At 45.8% G+C, this 14,257-nt stretch overlaps 1 protein-coding gene across 1 annotated transcript in view; it reads left to right on the top strand.

The window, feature by feature from the left end:
• Adam19 (ADAM metallopeptidase domain 19) overlaps positions 1 to 14,257 on the top strand; it is an 87,944-nt gene that overhangs the window by 33,127 nt on the left and 40,560 nt on the right. Inside the window, exons 4-5 of the mRNA XM_055610710.1 lie at positions 3,311 to 3,389; positions 9,485 to 9,561. Coding sequence (XP_055466685.1) covers positions 3,311 to 3,389; positions 9,485 to 9,561 — 156 coding nt within the window. The remainder of the gene's footprint in view (positions 1 to 3,310; positions 3,390 to 9,484; positions 9,562 to 14,257) is intronic.

The raw sequence follows: 14,257 nt of genomic DNA, 5'->3' as shown, positions 1-14,257 counted from the left end.
CTTTCTTTCTTTCTTTCTTTCTTTCTTTCTTTCTTTCTTTCTTTCTTCCTTCCTTCCTTCCTTCCTTCCTTCCTTCCTTCCTTCCTTCCTTCCTTCCTTCCTTCCTTCCTTCCTTCCTTCCTTCCTTTCTTTCTTTCTTTCTTTCTTTCTTTCTTTCTTTCTTTCTTTCTTTCTTTCTTCCTCTTTTTCCTCCTTCTCATCCTCCTTCTTCTCCTGGTTTTTTGAGACAAAGTTTCTCTGTGTTAACAGCACTGCATTCTGGAACTCACCATGTAGACCAGGCTGACCTTGAATTCACAGACATGTGCCTGCCTCTGCCTTTGCCTCCTGAGGGCTGGGATTAAAGGCTGCCTCACCACAGCCCGGCTTAAATTCAGATTGTATGGACAGAGTGAAGCCAGTGGGTGCTGGAGGCAGAGAGGTCATTTTTAATTCAGGGTGAGAACTTTACCTACAGAGGACATGTGGTGAGAACTGGAGTGGGGAGCTTCAGGAGCTCCCAATCTCTGGAAGTTCCTCTTGTTGAATGGCTACCTGCTAGGTTCTAATACTAAGTAAGAGGTTTATTCGTTAGTTCGTTAATTCATTAATTCACTCACCCACTTACTCAGGATAAATGTGTATTGCCTTTAGGAAGCTAGGAGGAGCTTTTAAAGACAACGGTAGTCCCTGTTTTCAAGGGAATATGCAGTGAGAAATCGGTTTGATTTTTTTTTTTAAGGTCCTTAAACTGCTAGGGCTCCCAGAGTCCTGTGCTGATGGGGGCTAGCTCCAAATAATGTGCAGAAAGGCTATTTTCTGAGCGTGTATGCTTGAGAGCCTCTAAGTATGGAGTACCTCAAAGGCTCGGTCTGGATCACTTTCTTCGATTCATCTTAATGTTGATGCTGGATAAGTGACCCCTGCTCCCCATCCTCCCTGAATAAGCTTAGAGTGTATTTACCTCAAGGGCATTTTCTGTGGGAAAATTTACCTCTCTTCACTGGCACCCAGGGCACACCATGACATGCTGAACTCTCAACCAGCCATCCATTATATAGTCTGCAAAAATGACCCAGGAAATAGAGCATAGGGATGAGCTAATTGCTTTTCATCTTCTCTCTTAAGTGATATATGGAGTGTATTGACAGCTGAGGAGAGTGAGAGAGAGCAACGGGTAAAAATCCATTCATTTTTCCTGGGTTCTTCCATCATAAACCTTGTTAAAAGCAATAGTGAGAAACTGGGGATGTGGCTCAGTTGCTAAGAATACTGCCCAGTGCTCACGAAGCCCCGGGCTCAGACCTTAGCTCCCTATAAAACTGGGCGTGTTGTCATACATCTGTGCCTGTAACCTCAAAATAAAAGCAATGGTGATAACCATTAATTTTTTTTGTTGTTTTTCTGGTTTTTTTTTTTTTTTGTTTTGTTTGTTTTTTTTCAAGACAGGGTTTCCTTGTGTAACAGCCCTGGCTGTAGAGCCTGTTACATCCCTCTTTGTAGAACAGGCTGGAGTTGAACTTACAGAGATCCACCTGCCTCTGTCTCCCGAGTGCTGGGATCAAAGGCATGCTCCATCACACTGGGCTGGTAATCATTCATTCCTGCCCGGCTCCACTCTACCATAATTGGTGTTCAGCTTGCTATCTGTATTATTATATTGTTTGATTCAGGAGATATATGGTCCTTACGCATGGGAAGAGGAAATTGAAAAGAGGGAGTATAACCAGTTATTGGTGCTAGAGACAGCAGCAGTGAGCTGAAATAAAAGCCTCCGTCTTTCAGTTCCCAGACCATACCCCAAGACCCTGGTATGAACTACTCATTAATTCCATCTACAGTTAACTATATCTTCTGTTCAGTAAACTTGTAAGTGGTGGAAGACTCAAGCAGGCATAGCTTTGGGGCCTGTGCCCTCATGAGATTTCCTGTTGAATTCCTTCAGACTTATGAATGACTCCTCTCTGAATCTCTGGACGCTCGGGGGAAATGGGTTTGGAAGACATATTCTACAAGTTCGCAGCTGAGCCAGTTTCCATGTGGCTGAGCGATCCTCCGGGCCAGCTGGAGTTTGTGTTTTTCTGGGTTTACACATCCCTCTTGGGTTTTTCTGCTTCTCCTCAAGACTGAATGTTAATTCCTGAGGCATCTGCTGCCTGGCTGCGTCCTGGGGTGGGAACACTCCAGCCCAGACTTTGGAGCAGTTTTGAATTAGGTTTCCTGTTTTCAAAATGAGTATTTATTTGATAAGTTTTTTTAATTGCAGCAATATGTAAGTTGCCTTCTGAACATCTGCTCTCCCCTGAGATAATCACCATTGACAACGGGCTCTTGCCAGTTGTTTTTAATACACGTGCTCTGGGTACATTGCTTAGTTTTTCATTAAAATGGACTTGGAGAATTACATTAAAATGGACTTGGAGAATTACATATATTTCTGAAATGCCCGGTGACTAATCCCTCTTTCGAGTTTCCACACTTACATATAAACGTGCATTTCTTTCTGTCAGACTTGAATTTCTGATGTTTTGTCCCATTAAAAATCAGAAATAACTTTGCTCCCTGACCTCGCCTTTCTGGGGATCAGTTCTGTTAGTTGAAACATCTATTTGGCGCTTTTATTTTTCACTTGTAGAGAAATGCTAGGAACCTTGTTCTGTATCTCCTAGCCTTTGGTGAGGGCTCCTTAAGCTCAGCTTCAAAGGGTGTGTGACAAGAGAGAAAACAATCTCTACATGTGGAGAAGAAAGAGGGAATTTGTTGGAATGGTGACAAAACTGGGCAGGTCTTGGGAGATCTGAGCCATAGAAAGGATGAGCAGTGCCATCAGCGGCTCCACAAACAATGAATATTCCTGTTATCTGCTCAGATCCTTGCCTTGTCACTCCATTGGCTTTGCCTAAAGCATAGGCCAGGGCCAGGTGGGATCCCTTGATTGACAACATTACCAAAAGCCTTTATCAGAGGTTATTCTCCTATAGAAAAATTGAGGGGCCCATGCCATGAAGTTGGCATATACAGTGTTGGAGGGATCAGTTGATTCTCATAGTAGAGCCTGGGATATTGTGAATGTGTGTGTCTGTACATTTTCTCAGGCCCCAGGAAAACAAATCAAGATAACTGATTTCGTATCATCAACCCCATCTGGTTGGAGTGATCAGAGACCAATTTCCTCCTGGTTTTCTCTTTGTTCCTTTGTCCGTGAATGGCCACCAGTTTCTTCTAGTCGGGGTGGCCTTTCCTGGGTCAGTTAGAGCCACTGGGCACCATCACCTGGAAGATGGAATATATCAATCATGTACAAACGTCTGCTCTTATATTTTTCTTTCAGGCACCTTTTTGCTCCAGCCTACACGGAAACCTGCTATACTGCAAGTGGCAACCCCCGAACCACCACGCTGAAATCTGAGGTGAGTCCATGTCCATCAGCTGCTGCCCTGGCTGGGTGGAAATTAATACATGGTTGAGGCAGCCCCTTCTCTGAAGAGCTTGCTTCTCTTGACTGAAGACGGAGGGCCCAAACAGAAGCAACCTGTCTGTCTCATAGATGTCCTCTGTCCTTTGCTGGCAAAAATGGTGAAGCCAACAGATGAGGAATGTTTGAGGGTAATTGTCTTGTTTAAAATCTGTGCAAATCATTATGAAGCACACCTGTTATTAGGCCTATGTTAACTACCCATATATTAAAAAATATGTAAAAGAAATAATTTACTCATCATCCTGTCATCTTACCCAATTAGATGCCGATTAATCTTTTTTTTTTTTTTCAAATGTAAGGTTTTTCAGAATTTTAATCGCTGTGCATACACAAATTTATATTAACATTATACCTCTTTTAAATGTTACTGGGTTTGGTTGTTGTTTTTGTTTGTTTTGTTTTTTCCCTGGCTGTTCTGGAACTCATTCTGTAGACCAGGCTAGCCTCGAACTCAGAGATCTCCCTTCCCCTGCCTCCTGAATTCTGGGATTAAAGATATACACCACCATGCCCGGCTCCATCGGGCTTTTTAAAATCTGGTTCTTGTCTTATTATTGGACATTTTCCCTTCAGAGTTGTTTTTAGTAGGAAAGTTTTGCACATCATCAAAGAGTCAGCATTCTGAAAATAGTTTTATGTCTTCATTTATCTCACCCTGCCCTACCTGTGGACGTTTAAGGCAGTAAACCCTACCTGTTGCATAATTTGTTGGCTCTTCCCATGATGATTTCTGTTAGAATTCTCAGAGCGGTGCATCTCAGGCAGGAGGAGTGATTCTTCATCTGCGGGGCACTCTTGGAAGTGTTTGGAGGCAGCACTGCTTGTTGAATGCTGCTAGCATCTCCTGGGCACAGGGGATGCTGCAAAGTACCCCATAATACATAGCACAGAGCCTCACAATAGACTTATCCAGCCACAGTATAGACAGAAATGCCTCCACGGAGAAAGCCTGGACCAGACCAAGGCTTCTAAGCCAAGAGATCTGATGTATGAGATGGAGGAGAACCCGGAGAGGTTTCTCTGCTCAGGATTCCTCTAACTGTATCTATGGACCTAGATCTCCCTGTAACCCATTCTTTAACTATCTCTGCCTTTGTACAAATGTCTAACAAAATAGCCACTGTCAGTTACTAGCAAGCTAGCTTAGTTTATTAGGCTCCCCGGAATGGGGAAAGTCATTTACGTTTGGATTCATCTTAGGCAATGGTTCTCAACCTGCGGGTCGCAACTCCTTTGGCAAACCTCCGTCTCCAGAAATGTTTACAATACAATTCACAACAGTAGCAAAATGACAGTTATGAAGTAGCAACAAAAATAATTTTATGGTTGGGGGTCTCAGCAGTAGGGAAGATGAGAACCACTGTTCTTAAGAGGTCTACAGCAGAGAGGCCGGGTGGACTGGGGGAGCTGGAGGGGGGGATGCTCTGTTGGATTGTTGAGTATGAACGTCAGTGGGACTTCTTCCCAAGACTTTCCTTGGTGGGAAAGAAGTTGGAAGCGCGGCCAATGACAGCAAGGGTCAGACTGAGCTGGGTTGGGGAAACTGTCCAGCTATGACCTACATCTCCTCAAAGCCCCTTGCTCTGAGCTTTTTCCCTTCTTCAGGCTTCTGTTCTCTGCTTCCAGGAATAGGAACGGGCAAGGGTTGGTTAAGTGCCATGTGGAGAAAGCCCATGGCCGTTACAGTTTCACAGAAAACACCCTCTATATTCAGCCCCTCCCACTGCCATACCCACAACTCAAGAATGGGTCTCAGTGCACAAGTGTGCTCTGAGCTCATGCTTCCTGCGGTGAAAGCCCCCTGGGGTGGCCCCCTCAGCCCGGGAGCTGCGGAATGCAATGACTTCATGGCTGATCCTGACTTGTTCTTTGTGCTCTGAGCTGTGCACCAAGCAGACATGTGTTAAGGGTCTTTCAGAGAAAGGGGGATGTTCCCTGGTCCCCTGAATCCCCCTCCTTCCTGAAGGGCTTACTGGCTGAAGCACATCCTTACTGAACCATGGGCCAAGATCATTGTTTTCTTCCATCTACCACTACTGGATTCTTGCGAAGTCCCCGCCCAGGCCCAGGGGGCTCCCAGTCAGCCTTCTCATTTGGAAAATAAGAAATCAAGGGAATGGAATAAACTTTAGTTGCTGTTGGGCTGAATGCTGAGGACTGTACTCTGCCTTCAAACTTAGCAGGCATTCTGGGAATCTTATCAAGACGCACTAGCTGGGCCTGTAGGTTACAGCCCTAATCTAGGTCAGGTTACTGGGGAAATAGGCCTGGGAATGTGTTCCAACAGCAAGACTTAGAGGGTTTGGGGCGTGAAGCCAGGGCTGTGGTCTTGGCTCTCACTAGCTGTATGGCCTTAATCAACCCTTTGGACCATAGTGAGTTCTTTTGTGTTGTTATTTTTTTTTTTAATCTCAAAAATTAGATGTGCTGATTACTGACTCAGTGCTGTGTGAGGGTAAGACGAGTCACTGATTTTTATGGGAACTTATAAATACCATTTCTAACCCCATATTTTACAGATGAGGAGATTGAGAATGGGAAAAGCAACTTGGCTATACTTAAATGGCAAGGCTCAGACTAGAGCTGGTCCCTTTGGTTGCTAGAGGGTAGAAGAGAATTCAGTCAAGTGGCAATTCTGCCTTGGCTGGGAATGGTAGAGGATGGGGTACAGGGCCAAATTGCTGGGATTTGAGTCTTGGCTTCACCATGTCACTAAGGCTCTTTACATCCAATCTTATCCCAAAAGCTGAGATCCTTTAAGCTAAGCTTAAGTTTCCCCTTTAAAATTCGTGGGTGTATTATCTGGCTCATGACACTGTAGTTAGGACTAAAGTAAAAATTAGCAATTGTTGTCCAAGAAAGTAAGAGCCTACTGACTGTTAGCTACTAAGATTAAATGGCAGGCACTTTGGTCACATGTGCTAATGCCCTCTGTAAATTATGGAGCATGTGACAGTTGCAGAACATGCCATTGCAGAGAGCACAGGGGTGTGCACACTGCAGCCATCAACCAGAGAGCCGAAGAGGTGTAAGGTTCTTCCTAGCTAGTGCTGGATTTAACTTCTCACTGCTTGTGAAGGAACCAGCATTTTGAAACAGTGTTTGACCTACATCTCTGAATGCTCAACTCTCGGTGATTCCACTGTCTATGAGCCCTGCTTTCCTTATGAAGGTCTGGTTCCTTCTCCCAAGCAGGAGAAGGAACTGGCCCATCTCATTGTCTGTGCTCTGGGCATTGGGTCTGTGGCCTCACTGTTGAGTTCTAAGGACCAGGTTTCAGAACTTGATTGTTGATGAGCTGCCTCTAGTTCCCCTGGCCCATGGACAGATGGAGAAGCCATGTGACAGGATGAAAGCAGTGGGGCCCTTAACTAGAAGCTGAACTGTGTAACTTCACCTATCTTCCTAGGAGCTAGGGGACGACCTTTTTTGCTCACATGAAGGTCAGAATCTGACTAGTTTAAAGTCCAGGAGACTTTGATGCCAAGAGGAGGCTGCTGCTGCTGTGTCAGTGTGAGTGGGTGGATGACTGGTGCTTCTGGCCAGTGGATAATTGGTAGATGAAAGGGCACCTGTGATCCAGGGAAAGAGCCCAGGTTGAGTGTGGTCTTGGCTTTTGCTTCCTGATATGGCTGTAAGGCTCAGATGAATAGGTTACAGAATAGAAACAGTAAAGGTTGCGGATTTGGGTCAACCCTTTTGGTGGGCTTTTGGGTCCCCTGAGGCCATGTTTTATCTTTAGTGAAAGAATTGAATGAAAACAGGTCCACTAATGTTTGCTGTCTATCGCTCTGGGCTAGGGAGCAGTCTAGCTAGTTCCTTTGTACACAGGATTTGTGGCCACTCTGAGGTTGGAGGCTCAAGATGTGGAAAGCCAGGGAAGTCATTTACACTGCTGGTGTATTTGGGAGCCCAGGTTTAGGGTTGGCCTGGCTGTGCCAAAATGCTTTCATTTAATTATCAGGCTGTACTCAGGACTAGAGATAGGAGGGAAGTGGGTGCTCAAATACATGGGTTTGCTGTTTGGACCCCCCCCCCCGCCACACACAAGGGAACAAGTGCAAACAGTGCAGTCTGGAAGTGAGACCGTTAGACTATCTGTCATGCAGGAAAAGCCTGAGTGTTTATGATACGACTTCATCTCAGGCTGTTGGGGAAGCCCTTTTAAGAAACTGACATCAGGGCTGGGCGAAGTGGCACACACCTTTGATCCCAGCACTTGGGAGGCAGAGGCAGTTAGATCTCTGTGAGTCTGAGGCTAGCCTGGTCTACATCCTCGTCTGGAACAACCAGGGCTATTACACAGAGAAACCCTGTTTCAAAGAACAAAAAAAGGAAAGAAAGAGAGAGAGAGAGGAAAAGAAAGAAAGAAAGAAAGAAAGAAAGAAAGAAAGAAAGAAAGAAAGAAAGAAAGAAAGAAAGAAAATAAAGAAACAAGCTGACTTTAGTCTCAGTTTTACCTGCTCTCTGTTCTGGCCAACACATCAATTCTGACCTCTTTAGGAGGAACGTTTTATCCTTGTTGCTAACCTTCTGTTTTGGGGAGGGCGACAGGCTTGGCACATAGGCATTCTCAGAAGCACAGTTTGTTTCCTAATTGCTATGATTTGCCTAGTGATGTAACGCTTCTCTGGTGCCGCAAACTTTTATTTGCAGCTATGCACGTTTGACTTCTGCACTGATTGCTTGTTGTTATTGGGATAAAACACCATGACTCGAAGCAACTTACAGAAGGGAGAGTGTATTTGGGTTTAAAGTTCCAGAGGGATAGTCCATAATTGGTGGGAGAGGCGGCCAGAGCAAGAGGCTAGGAGATCACATCTCAGCTGCAATCTAGAGGTGGGCGAGGCTATAAAATCTCAAATCCTGCCCTCCAGTGACATGCTTCTGCCATCAAGGCTGTCCTGCTAACCTAAGTAGCATCACCGAGGACCACCAAGTGTTCAAATACTTGAGCCTGGGGTTGGGGGGAACATATCTCATTCAAACCACCGCAGCTTCCTAATTATTAATGGCTAGCTTTCACAAGACTGTAAGCCCTAGGGAATGGAGCTGTGTGTCCATTTTCTCATTGCGTTTCTGAAGCCTCGCCCAGGGCCAGCATATGGTATACTTGGTGATGTTTATAACGATGGAGGGTTCTAGCTGGGATGCTTGTAAGGCACTATGAGTAGGGAATAGCATCAGGCTTCATGGAGCTAGGTACCCAGGAAGGAGGGTCCAGGTGTGGAGGGACTCAGGGGAGGAAGAGCATCTTGAGCCGGGTTTATTTTTATATCTCAAGGGTACCCTACCAAAGCCCCATGAAGTTGGAGGTTAAACAAGAGAAATCGAGTCTCCATTTTGGAGGCCAAAAGTCCAAAACCAAGTTGTCTGAAGGGCAGTCCACTCTGTGAGACCTCCAGGGGGGAGTCCTCCCTTCCTTTTCTAGTTCTTTAGTTCTCCCTGGCTTGTGTTACATCCCTCCAGTCTTTGCCTCTGTCTTCAGGTGGCTTCTCCCCTTACATCTTTCATGTCCTTTCATCCAGGAGAAGTATATGGGGCATTAGATTTATGACCTACTCCAATCCATGTGACTGTGTCTTAATTTAACGACATGATCAAAACCCTATTTACAAATGAAGTTATATTCTGAGCTCCCGGGTGAACATAAGACTTTTAGGAGAACATTATTCAACCCATTCCTGGGAGTTACAGAGATGACTTCAGTGAAAGACTGGCTCTTTCCTGAGGCTGCCATGTGGGATCTGAAATTCCTGGGTTCTCCAACCTAGCAGGAAGATCTTTGGCAAAGAGCATCATCATCTTCATCTGTTCAGTAGGACTGGTGACGTCTGTCCTGCGCTATGTCTTGGGTTACTGTAAGAGCCAAACTGAATGGTAGCTTGGAGGCATTTTGCAGGTTGCAAGATGCTGCAAAGTCAGGGTTGGTAAGGAACTCATCGGTCACCCGTCACTCAATGAGACATTAACGTTGTCATGTTTATCAGTGCCATTCAACACAAGTGCTTCCTTTCTCTTCTCTAGGATCACTGCTTTTACCATGGGACTGTGAGGAAAGCAGAAGAATCCAGCGTCACGCTGAGCACCTGCAGGGGAATTAGGTAAGAGACCCTGAAGCCGCTGGGGATGACTGGTACCCTCCCCTGGAAGATGAGGATGGCTAACCTAAAGCAAGGGCCTTAGAAAGGAGGCCACTGGCCACATACATATCTATACTCTGATGGGGGAGCTTGTAAGGTACCGGGGAAAGCCCAGATAATCCACACATACACTGGGTTTGAGTTTACCTTTCTTGACAAATTTGACTTGTTAAAACATGAGTTGTTTCGGCGTTATGGCGATGCATGCCTTTAATCCCAGCACTTGGAAAGCAGAAGCAGCTAATCGCTGAGTTCAAGGCCTGGTCTGCAGATAGAGTTCTAGAACAGCAAGGACTACACAAAGAGAAGTCCTGTCTCAAAAACAAACAAACAAACAAGATATGAATTATATTATTTAGGAACGATAAGGCTAACAAATCAAAAGGCAACTATGGCTGACAGGTTGGCTTCAATAAAGAGCCATGTGACAGGTAACAAGCATCATTATTTTTGTATACTCATCTTAACAGGGTTATCAATGATATAGGTATGGTAGATGTGACTGGCAGGCTACGAGTCACAGTTAAAAAAAAAGTGTGCTAATCCATGAGGGGCAGTGTGAGAAAGCACACTGTGTGAAGAGAGCTGAAGATGAGCAGGGCATGCAGCCTAGTGCAGGGAGGAAGTGGATGAGTTTGAAGAGCAGGCTGAGGGGGTAGCTAGTATGAATAGCTTCAGTAGACGCTGAAAGACAGGGCCCACTAAGTTCTCTTGTATCCATCACCATGACTAGGCGACAGTGGTCTGGGAATTGGGGAAGTCAAGATAGTTGGTGGCTGGATCCTGGGCTATTGGTTGGCTTATACTGAAAGGCACAGTAGTTGGCAAAATATTTGCCATCTCTAGGAGTTGGGTAACCAGGAGGGACCAGTTCCTCCAGGGTCTGTGAGATCCTAAAAGCAAAAACAATGAGAGACAGAAAACAAGTGACATGCCAGGAGACTCCAAGCTGAGTTTCAGCCTTCCTCCCACATCTTCACTCTATGGTTGAAGGGCTTTCGGGTTGTGTAGCAGGAAATGGAAAGTTAGGGAAAAGAGAAAGATGTGGGGGAGTAAGGAGAGGATAACTTTCAAGACAGAAAATCAACTGGAACTTTCTAACCAGATGATTCTTGGTAAAAGGATGACCCTTCAATCTGTAAACCAGAACTACCTGGGTTCGAACGAAGAACAGCACGTGCCTGGTGGGAGGTGGGAGTAGGCATCAGATCTTATAGTTACAAGATGATTGTGAGCCATCATGTGAATGCTGAGAACCAAACCAGGGTCCTCTGCAAGAGCAAGAGGTCCTAAAAGCTGAGCCAGCCCTCTAGCCTCATGCTATTTCTTTTCTTACTTATCTGAAAAATGTGGGCTCTTACCTGCACAAATTGCCTTGGTTTTAAGCACCCGTACAGCACGGCGCCTGAACTCAAGGTAGTGACTGACTCTAGAAATAACAGCAGCAAAAGTTCTGGTTGGCAGTAGTCAATTATATGCGGGGGACAAGACTATCATCACTGCTAAGAGTAAACTACCTTTTCATCATCATCAAAGGGAGACTCAGGAATATGGGTTCACTACTGGCTCTCATGAGGTGGTTTCTCTCCCTTTTTTGGAATCAGTGGCTGTTTCTCTCATTTATTAACCTGGGTGTCTGCTGTGTACCCATGTCCTACATTGGTGGGGGATAACAAGCATCGTTATTTTTGTATCCTCATCTTAACAGCGTCACCAGTGATAGAGGTTTAAGTATTAGTTAGTTCTGCAGCACTTTACAAGCCTGCAAGGTTTGTTCTCTTTAAGACTTAGCTGGCTCACTGCTGCCTCGAATATAATGGAGGGCCCTTCTGAGTGCAGGTCTTGACTCTGTTTATGAGCTGGTTCCGAGCCCTGAAAGGTTGTGTGGTGGAGCTGCCTGAGGGAATTGGGCAGGAAATCGGTTTTGGCTGGGAGCTGATTAACAGTGGCCTCATATCCTCTGCTCAAGTGGCCTTCTCCAGCCAACTGGCTTCTCGGTGGTGTTTATAGGCTCAGCCACTGCCACCTGTGGCCAGCAAGTAAACAACGGCTGGCCGGCCTTCCCAGGAAGGAGGAAAGGGAACAAGCAGGTGTGACCTGCCTCTCCAGGCCTCTTCCTTCGTCCCTTCTGGATCTGGAGCAGTGGGAACACACTTGGCTTGGCCTCTTGTAAATCATCCCAGCAGTCAGGCTGATGTGGAAGCTCACCAAGCTGCCCATGTGTTTCTGTTTTGCATGCTTCCATCTGGTGGGGTCCACATGCGCTGTTTTCCCAGCCCTCTCCTCCCTCCACATGCTAAGAAACCAAGGTTGTGGCCAGGCTGATTTAAGAGCTGGAGGCTTGCAAGTTGGCAGCATTGGGTCTCTGGAGCAGAGGCAGAGACAGCCGTGTTCAAACCCAAATAGCTTCCCAAGCCACCCCCGCCCCCAAGCCTCCTATTTCCATGGAGGGTCTCCATGGCAACCACTCCTCTCTCCTGGTAAGGTGCTCCTGTACTTGGAGGAAATGGATAGGATTTATGTAAGGCAGACTCTTCAGGCTGAAAGGAGGCAGCGGAGCATCCAGACCAGTGGCTCTCAAGCTTCCTAATGCTGTGAGCCTTTAATACAGCACTTCATGTTGTGGTGAACCTCCAACCATGAAATTATTTTGTTGCTACTTCGTAACTGTAATTTGCTATCATTATAAATCATAATGGAAACAGCTGTTTTTCCAGTGGCCTTAAGTGGCCCCTGTGAAAGGGTCGTTTGACATCCCTTACCCCCAAAGGAGTCACTATCCATAAGTTGAGATGCGCTAGATGTTGGGAGGGCCTCTTTTCTCCAGAGTACTCTATAGATCTGTTTATCATTAAAGAAACAACACCCTATTGTAGTAAAAATAAGTCTAAATGTTAACAAACAAACAAACAAGTCTCTCTCAATGAGAGACACCATTTCCAGAGGTAGCCATAAGTCTCCAGTTTCTTATGTACTCTTTTGGAAATACTCCTGGCAAGAGGAACCTAGCTACGTAATATAATGCTTTATAATTTTGTTTGGGCCCTAACCACCTTGGGAATTGGGTTAATCAGTGGCTGTGGATCTTATCAAAGACACAGTAGGCCATTTATGTTGGTTGGCCAACTTGTACTAAATGCTTGAAGTAAACAATTCAAGGTTTGCCTTAGCTCCGGGCTGTAGAGGGATCAGCACTTCACTGCTGGCGAGGTCGATCTGGAGTCCACAGTAAGGCAGAACATTCTTGGTGGTGGAGACAGAAGTCCTAAGAACTTGCCCCTAGAGGTCTTCTTCCTCCAGCCAGGCCTCCTGACGTGTCCAGAGCCTCGTTCAAATAGCATCACCAGCTGCGGACCACCTGCACGGAGGGTGTCAGGTGTCCTTACACGCCAGCCTGCCTCACACTAAAAACCCATCCTGTAAATGGTACCACATCTTGCTTGTGCTGATGCATCTTCACAACTAACCAAGAGTCTGATGACCATTTATGGAAAAGTTTAGCCAGTCCTGGGCTGGGATGCCTCTGACTAATCCTGTATGTGGGTCCCCATCCATTGTTGGTGAGGTATTTGGTTTTTTGTTTTGTTTTTTGTGTTTTTGAGACAGGGTTTCTTTGTGTTGCCTTGGCTGTCCTGGACCCGCTTTGTAGACCAGGCTGGTCTCAAACTCACAGTCGTCAACCTGCCTCTGTCTCCCTGAGCACTGGGATTAAAGGCGTGGGCCATCACACCTGGCAATTTTTTTTTTAATTCTTAAGACAATCCTTATTGGAAATTGTCATTCTGTAACTGATTCAGTTTTAGAGTTAAACATCCAGACCATCCAGGAGTGTAAGCTAAAAACTAGTGAAGGTTCTCTGTCCTGCCCTCTGCTTCCTCCACCCAAACCCATTCCTCGTCTGGGTCACTGTTGGGGTATAAATAATTGAGATGCATTGTCTGTTATGAACAGGTGATATCATCCCATGCAAAACAGGTCAATTTTGTGATGTGTTTCCAATTTAGGACTAAGTCTGAGATGTACACGAATCTGTCAAATTCCCTTAATGGGTCCTTAAACTCTTAGGTACTAATGCCTGGTGAATTGAATTACAGAGACAGCTGCTCAATGATGTACAATAAATAACCCTTGCATATATGCTTGATGGATCTGCATTGTTTTGCAGCACTTCTCTCTTTCAGACTCTGGGGCTCTCGCAGCCATTCTGCCTTATAAGCTGGCTGGCTCCTGGACTCCGGTCCTGTGCTCCAGGGAGAGAATTTGAGACTGGGTACTGGAGAACAGCCAAATGTGCACACCATGGACTGGGATGGGTTTAGCACTGCCGTTCCAGGGCCGTGGATTTGTGCTCTGACTACACTTCTGGGTGCTGTGATCCCTGTACTTCACAGCCCCATACCGTTCTCCACACCACTGCTCTTGTCTTCACCTTGGCCAGAGCAGATTTTCTCCTGGGCCTCTGTCGGTCCGGGTCTATAAGCTAAGTGCTTGGGGGAATTTGAGGGTAGTGGGGTTGGTGAGATGCTCGTTCCAGAATCACTTGACTCTGGAGATTAGCAGTCAGGAATCTGCGTCAGGCTTTATGTTAACTCACTCAGTGACTCTTGAGCAAATGCCCCACCTGCTCTGGGATTTCTTCTCATCTGAGACCTTAGTA

The sequence above is a fragment of the Psammomys obesus genome, unplaced genomic scaffold (assembly GCF_907164565.1).
Source record: "Psammomys obesus unplaced genomic scaffold, mPsaObe1.curated_primary_1811, whole genome shotgun sequence".
Classification (NCBI taxonomy): Eukaryota; Metazoa; Chordata; class Mammalia; order Rodentia; family Muridae; genus Psammomys; species Psammomys obesus.
This window is presented reverse-complemented; position numbering and strand designations above follow the sequence as displayed.